Genomic DNA, 8,251 nt, shown 5'->3' with positions numbered 1-8,251 from the left:
ACCATAACGCCAAATAAACGGAGCTAATAGGTATTTTTATTGGACTAATAAAGAAAAAATAAATAAAACACTAAGACATAATGACAGTGACTTAGGTTTATGTATTATACTCTAAATTTTTTAACTGTATGCATGAAAAAGTAAGATGTGTTTTTTATTTAGCACTAAACGGTCACAGTATCCCAAGAAAGCTTATGTGTTAAGGAATTTATTATCCCACTACTTCTGAAAACCCTAAAAATATAATAAAACAAAAAGAGAGATGGGAATGAGAGAACAAAAGCAAAAAAATATATATATACAAAAGCCTCTCACCCTTGCTTTCCTCTATCTCTTTAATCCTCTTTTCTCTTTCTCTCTTTCCTTGGCTCTGGTATTCCCTTGAGAGTGTGATTCTCCACCATATTTTTCCTAAAGACCCATCGACCTTTATAAAAGAAGAAAAAAAATTTAAATAAAGCTCTCAAAAACCATGGTTTTCTCGTCCAATCCAGTATATTTAGATCCACCCAATTGGCACCAGGTGAGGTTTTTTTTTTCCCCTTCATTAATTCCAGTATAATATCTTCCTAGCTTCTTCACATAAAGAGAATTATACAAAAGAAAAAAAAGAAGCAAATGATTTTTAAGAAGATTATTATTCCTATTCCCTTGTATATCTCCTTCTGAATATACTAGATGTGATTATACACACATCCACACACACACACACACAAACACACACAGAAAGCACATACATAATTTTCCAAATTATTTATGTATATTAATAAAATTATTGTTCTTTGCAGCAACAGCAACAAAATCATCATCATCAACAACAACAACAACAACAACAGCAATACATATCGGAGAACCCTAATCTCCCGCCGCTGCCTCCGCCGGCAGCGCAGCTCGGGCATGGCGGGTCGAGCTCGGCGCCCGGTTCGATCAGGCCGGGCTCGATGGCGGACCGGGCCCGCATGGCGAAGATTCCCCAGCCCGAGGCGGCCCTGAAGTGCCCGCGGTGCGACTCGACCAACACCAAGTTCTGCTACTTCAACAACTACTCGCTGACTCAGCCCCGCCACTTCTGCAAGACCTGCCGCCGCTACTGGACCCGCGGCGGGGCCCTCCGCAGCGTCCCCGTCGGCGGCGGCTGCCGCCGCAACAAAAAGACGAAAAGCTCCTCCTCCGGAAACAGCAACAGGTCAAAGTCTCCGGCCGCCACCTCCTCCGGCGAACCCAAGCAAGGCGGCGGCGGCGGACCCTCCGGGGTGATCAGCCCCACCGGGAGCAACGGCGGAGAGATGATCGGCCATTTCTCGCAGAACCCTCACCACCACTCCTTCATGGCCTCCATCCAGAACCTGGCTCGGTTCGGGGGCGGAAACGGAGGAGGAGCTCTCGGGCTGAGCTTCGGAGAGATCCAAGGGGTCCCGGGGCATGATCATCACGGCGGCGGCGGCGGAGGGCTAGGGTTTCAGATCGGGTCGGGCGGCGATCAGATCTTGGCTGGAGAGCAACACCACAGCGCCGATCAATGGCGTCTTCAGCAGCATTTTCCTCTGATGGGAGGTTCGGAGTTCGAGGCGGCGGCGGCCTCGGCCACGGCGAATCTGTACCCGTTTCACCAGAGCGGCGGGGACGGCAACGCCATGGTCGGAATGATGACATCGTCGGGTTCTAGGGCTTCGCAGTTTCCTCCGGTGAAGCTGGAAGGACGGCCGGGGCTGAACTTGATGTCGTCGCCGTCGTCGTCGCGGCCGCCGAGCATGGGCGTCTCCGAAAACAGCGGTCAGTTTTGGGCGGGAAACGGTGGCGGCGGAGCTGCTTCTTGGACTGATCTCTCCGGGCTCAACTCTGCTTCGACGAGCCATCTCTTGTGAGCTCGCTGTTGGGTCTTTATATAACTTGATGATGATATATAGTGATGATGATGATGATCATGATCCGCGGGTGGTGCGAGCGAGCTTCGATTCAGAACGACGTACACAGTCTCATCTGCCGTGATCCAAGTAAAGCTTATATATATATATATTCAAATGTTATTTGGTAGGACTTGGGTGTTCTTTGTATGTCTTTTGTTACTTATTCTGAAGGGTTTTTATTTCTATTTTTCACTAATTTGTTTGATTATGTGATATTGGAGTCCACTACTTGATCTAGTGTTATGATGGGGTTTGTTTGTGACAAGTATATTAATACCGGGTGTGTGAGTTCTGGGGTTTGTCATCTGACATTTGTGAGAGCTAAATTTTATATATAATTAAGAGCTAGAGTTCTATAGTATGTGTAGATATTTCCTTTCATGTTTATCTGAATCATATATAAGTTTTTTCTTTCTTGATTGTTAGCTTGCTTGGATATATTTGATAACTAGCTACTGATCATATCTTCGTACCTACAAAAATCATATACAGCAAATCATGCAATCATAGTATGTACTATGTATTGTGTCTCATGTCTTTACATATCTCTAGCTGTAATACTATAATGCCGTATGTGAAGATCTGACTAAATGAGTGAAAATTAGCTAGCTTATAATTAGGTCTGTCTTTCATCTGTGAACATGTGAGCTATAGATTCAAATAGTTGAGATCCTCTATTTTAATAAAAATTATTAGGCAAACTCTCTCTCTCTCTCTCTCTCTCTCTCTGAACTAAATCTCGCTACGTACGTACGTACGTTATAATGAAGAACTTTATGCCATAAATCAAGAGCAGCCAAACCAAGATATTCGAATATAGTCATAATGTACCCTTTTCTTACAGTTCAATGAAGAATAATACGTATAAGTGATGTGTCTGTGTGTGTCTGAGAGAGAGAGAGAGAGAGAGAGACTTTTGACTTGAATAATCTTCCTACATATTAGCCCCATGATCGTTCCCTCTAAATGTAGCAAAATGAAGAATCCAAGAAAATATTATTGCTTCATTCTTCTTAGATTTTCACCTGATGGCATGTATGGATTTGTTTTCTCTCTTACCCGAGAAACGGTCTGTTAATAGCTCACTTGATGAAAGTGGAGAGAGAAAGAGGAAGTCAAGTATTATATATGTGTATGTGCGCGCATAGTACTAGTGTGTCTGAATGAGTATGTCCAAGACAGTTATAGATGATTTTTGTAATAATTATAATGATGACATAGGACGTTGTTGTATTTATGATGAGTGAGAGTGAAAGTTGGAAGTGAAAGACAACAATCCAAGAAAACGCCAAGAATCCCACTCAAAACCATGCATGCAATTCCAAATTTAACCAAACCCCAAGTGAGAAAGTATTCTAGAAATTTGGTGTAGGACGAGAGACTTCATGCAATGAGATCTATTACACATTGATAGTTCCACGGTCAATAAAGAAAAAAGAAGTCACAACTTTTCCACATTTCGTTCAATTAAATATTATTCATGGGCTTCCCTTCTTTTTATTTCCTTTCTAAATTCTTACAATTCAGTTTTGAATCCTGGTTTTCAAAAAATTTAAAGCATGGAATTCTTTCCTTTTTTTTTTCTTCTTTTTTCTCGGAGTGCTTACATGTTCTAGAAGAAGAGAATATATAGGAAATACCCAAAAAAAAAAAAATTTAATGAATAAATATGTATATGAATCATGAGACACTTCTGCAAATCTTCCAACTATAATAGTGAGTAATATTAGGATCTAAACCAAATGGGTTGGTTGGTCATTCCATAAAAGGAGAGGAATCAACTATTTTGTATATTATTTTTCACTTTTTCAATAACCAAGACTGCTTAGTCTTAAAGTAATTGTATGCACAGAGGCGAAAAAGTAGTCTCTCACTCTCTCTCTCTCGACACGTAACAGTCAATTTGTTGGTCGTTGGCAGTGAAAACAGATATATTTAGATGCTATAAATAAAAACGTCATTCGTTTCAACAACAACAAAAAATCGTCAAAACAAATAGAAAAGGTTTTTACTGCATAGAGAGATTTGAGCTGAAGATATAAAGAAAGCGAAAGTTGAGGATTTGGGTGGTCACCGATGATTAAGGTTCGGATATGAACTGAGAGAGAGAGAGGAAAAAGATTAGTAATCAAAGAAGGACAGGCTCGGAAATCCACGAGACACATATCAATGCTATGCAATGCATGTATGTTCATTTTGCTGACCCACTTATGGATGCGTGATATTTTACTCTCTCTCTCCTCGCACCCTTGATCTTTCTTGCTATCAGTGCTTGCTTTTCCTTTTTATTTCTCTCTCTCTCTCTCTCTCTCTCTCTCTTGTTACAGTCTCACAACTCACTAGTGCAGAATGGTTTTTATTTGTTTTAATTTTTAATTTTGTATTTGTGGGTCTCTTCTTCTTCTCCTTCTTCTTCTTCCATATGGGCCAGTCTCACTCTCACAGCAAGTGTCTTTGCGTCACTTTTCTCTGTCTCTCTTTTACTTTTGTCCTTCTTCGCCTTCTTTTATAATTTTTAGTGCAACAAGGAATCTCCAAGTTAGTATTAATATAGTTAAATTAGTCAGGTTTGTTAAGTGACAAACTGAGATTTCTACGTCTCTTTGAGTCTTGAATTCTGTACAACTAATTGTTCTCTGAAAGCACTACGATATCCATAATCACATGCTAATGATTATTATTATTATAGAGCACTATGCAATTGAAATTAACAACGTACGTAATAATAATAAAAGTATATGTAAAATACATGTCATAAATAACATATGAATGTGGTACTCACTACTGTCGACGTGATGCTTATAACAAAGTAGATCTCTCGATATCATCATAGTCTTTTTCAATTATATAATCAAGGGCTGGTTTTGAAATCATATGCTTATATATATATATATATATATATATATATATATATATATATATATATATATATATAATTATCTAGCTAGTACATAGAATGTGCTTAGAGTGTGGATGAAGTTTTCTTAAAAAATATATATTGGGAAAAGCCTTTTGTCTGGTTTGGGTACGTACTTTGACATGTATGTATTCACGATATCAGTCATACTGATTTAACTGAGAATCAATGGTGAAGACTCACCGGGACCCACCTGGGCCAAGGGTCGTATCACCAAGCATCCAATGCTGAGCTCTTTTTCAGGGAACAAAACAATTACCACTAAATAATTATTTCTCAGAACTCTTACCATCAAATTTGTAATAGAGACGTTGTACGGTTTCATAGACAAATTCATTGAATATTTTTATGATACCAAAGCTTATGAAATTCGAGTAGAAAACTTTATTAATATGGACCTAATTAATTTTATTATTCAATTTTTAACCAAAGCCATGCGTGAATATCGGATATGTGAGCAAAGAGTTATGACTACATGGTGACATCTACTACTGATATCTTGGCCAATCGTCACAACTTTACATAGCTGACGAAGAACAACGAGAACACCAAAAACTTAAGTTTTGAGACAAAGATGGTACATAGCATTATAAATAAGACAAATTATATTATTAATACTTCAATAAACACTCACAAAAATTCAAATATTAGGTCACAATTATATCTTAAAGTTCAATTGGAATTTTTTAAAATGAAAAGATTTGTCTCACAAACTTCATCGAATATGATCAATTGTTACCAAAATAAATGAAGTTTGTGAGTGAGATGAATGGTTTATTTTAGTAAGAGGTATCTTGTCCAAAAATTTAAAAGATGGGGATCCTTGACTTAGCATTGAGCTAATATGTCAAATAACTATATATATTATGGACTGTTAATAGAAATGTCTGTTAGATCTAATATTGGTTTTAGATATTGGGTTTAAATTTATCTTATAAGTTGTGGTCTTTTAATGTGCAGACACTAGTCTTTTTTATATTTATGCAATAGTTTGGAATACGAAACTTAGAACTTTAACCTAATGGTTGCTTAGATCACACATAAGTCTTGTCACTTCTGATATCCCATCAAAATACAACGCTATTATTGAGAAAAATGGACTATGTAGGATATTCATATTGTTCTAGAAGATTTACACTTCTGTTATTGGTTTGTGATTTATTGATTATTCAACGTAATTCATTCTTCAATTTAGTGATGGATTTCATCCCTGATATTCGGATCAAACTATATCAAATTTCTCATTCAAAAACCAAAAATGTTAGGGGATGATTTTAGTTTTAAAAATAAAAGTCATCCAAATGACCAAATGAATGAAAGTAATATATTAGTCAAATTGTCGTAGCATTATTGTAATGTAACCAACCCTAAACGAAATTATAAATTTATGTTCGTCGTCAGTTTATAAATTTAACTGTGTATTTATTTTTGGCGCCGGTAATTTCCTCCAAAGAATTCACCTTTAAGCCTTATATTATGTTATGACATTCAAAAATTAAACTATTGATTTTAACATGTATAAACTCTTATATTCATATTTTGTATAGAAGTTACATGTTTTAAGTTTATGATAAATTATGCGTATTTTAATAATACCACTTGTTATTTATTATAATATATTATCGAAACAATAATAATGAAGTGATATATATTTTCATCAGAGTGTAAGCTGTATTATTATTATTATTTTTTTGGTAATTTCCAATAACATAAGTGTAATGTTGTTAAAATAGGCATTGAAACTTATTCATACGTGGACAAAAGTTTATAAGAGACAGGTGGATATTCATTTTCAGGCTCTTCAGCGACAATAGAAAGTTAGAAACAACATAATATTTGTTAAAACAAAGCGGAATATAAGTTTATCTAGTAAGTATTAAAGATATAAAAATAATATCCGGATATTTATGGCATAAAGTATTCTATAAATCATTTCAAAGGAATTTAAGAAATTTTGTATCCATAGCAAAACCTATGTAATTTCTTACCAAAAAAAACTAAGAAGTCGGTGTACAGTGAAGGATTTATATGTGATCAAAGGGCTCATGTGACCTCCCTCAAATTATTTTTTTTATTTTATGTTTTTAACCTATTTTTAAATTTTTTTTTAAATTACCTTAAAAATTTACGAATTAACCACACTTGAAAAAAAATTCAAATTAGTTCCACCTGATTTTTTTTTCAAATTTGCCCCCAATGAGCTTTTTTGGATCCGTCACTGCCAGTGTACACGCAGAAGAAGAAAGTTCAATGGCCGAATTTTAAATACCTAACACTGTTCACGATTGATGCCCAAAAAAACATATCCTGTTATTACAACCGATTTATAAATTACAATCAAAACTACAACAATTCATAATTTACAAGTTCTATGATTATAAGAATTATGAAACAAAATTTACTATATAAATCAGAAGTAGTTTTGAGAAGTTAAAAAAAAATATTATCAGAATAACATATCTAAATACCCCAAATATGTATTTTTTTCGTGATGGTTTACGTACCCACATTCAACTGTCAAAGTTGGTTGACTTTAGCTATTTGTGTGAGTGTAAGATCTTCTTCTTTGTTCACGAATTCAAATCTTTCCAATGTAAAAAATTTCTATATAATGATTATTTTGTAATTTATATTTTAATGTTAAATATATTTGATTGTGAATGGATGTTACATAATCCTAATGATGTAACAAATGAGATTTTCATTTTAAAAAAAGGTACCCAAAAGAAAAAATTCTTATACAGTGCTTTTAAATTTTATTTTTTTTAAAGAAAATTTATATTATGATGACCTCGTGTTGCGGTGATTCTCTTTCTTGATATGAAAAATTCGCATTACATAAAATTTACCTCTCACAAGAATTAGCCATAGTAAAACAGAGATTTATTATGAAATCCGAAATAGGTTGCTGACCTGATAAATGTCTGGAAGAATCTTTAACCAGCCAAAAAAAAAAAAAATTATTCAAGGGCACGCGAGTTCATCATCTTTCGCCCATCTTTATCTTTAAAAGTAAGGTGGTCCAGACAAGGGTCCCTTGAAAATATGATCGCAGCCCAATGATAGAGTCCGCAAATAAAAATAGCTCGTGTTTAACATTTAAATCTCTTGATTGATTGATTTTTATTTTTATTTTCATTTTTTACAATGCAATTCGTTCGAGGAATGCAATGTTTGTAAGTAGCAACTTGGTCTATGACCATGATAAATTTTATGGACCACTAGCAACCTTTTTTCCTTTTCTTATTTTGCAAATTTGGAAAGATAAGGAATACATGATTGTGGTAAAAAAAAAATCAAACTAAAAAATTCATTTCTTTTAACAACTAATTCATTTAAGCCGTATTTTATAAACAAAAACAAACGCAACAAAATATTATGACTCATGGAAGATCGACACTAGTTGCAGCTAGTCGAGCTCAAAGTT

The 8,251-nt window shown here is 35.1% G+C and overlaps 1 protein-coding gene across 1 annotated transcript; it reads left to right on the top strand.

Moving 5' to 3' along the window:
• The first annotated feature begins 306 nt into the window (after nucleotides 1-306).
• LOC149381930 (dof zinc finger protein DOF1.1-like) lies at nucleotides 307-2,332 on the top strand. Its single transcript, XM_089601734.1, has 2 exons — nucleotides 307-523; nucleotides 789-2,332. The coding sequence occupies exons 1-2, from the start codon at nucleotides 473-475 to the stop codon at nucleotides 1,863-1,865; spliced, it is 1,128 nt and encodes a 375-aa protein (XP_089457860.1). The 5' UTR covers nucleotides 307-472; the 3' UTR covers nucleotides 1,866-2,332.
• Nucleotides 2,333-8,251: the final 5,919 nt, after the last annotated feature.

Source organism: Urtica dioica, chromosome 11 (genome assembly GCF_054948205.1).
Source record: "Urtica dioica subsp. dioica isolate 48M chromosome 11, U.dioica_male_clone48M_v1_H2, whole genome shotgun sequence".
In the NCBI taxonomy this organism is placed as follows: Eukaryota; Viridiplantae; Streptophyta; class Magnoliopsida; order Rosales; family Urticaceae; genus Urtica; species Urtica dioica.
This window is presented reverse-complemented; position numbering and strand designations above follow the sequence as displayed.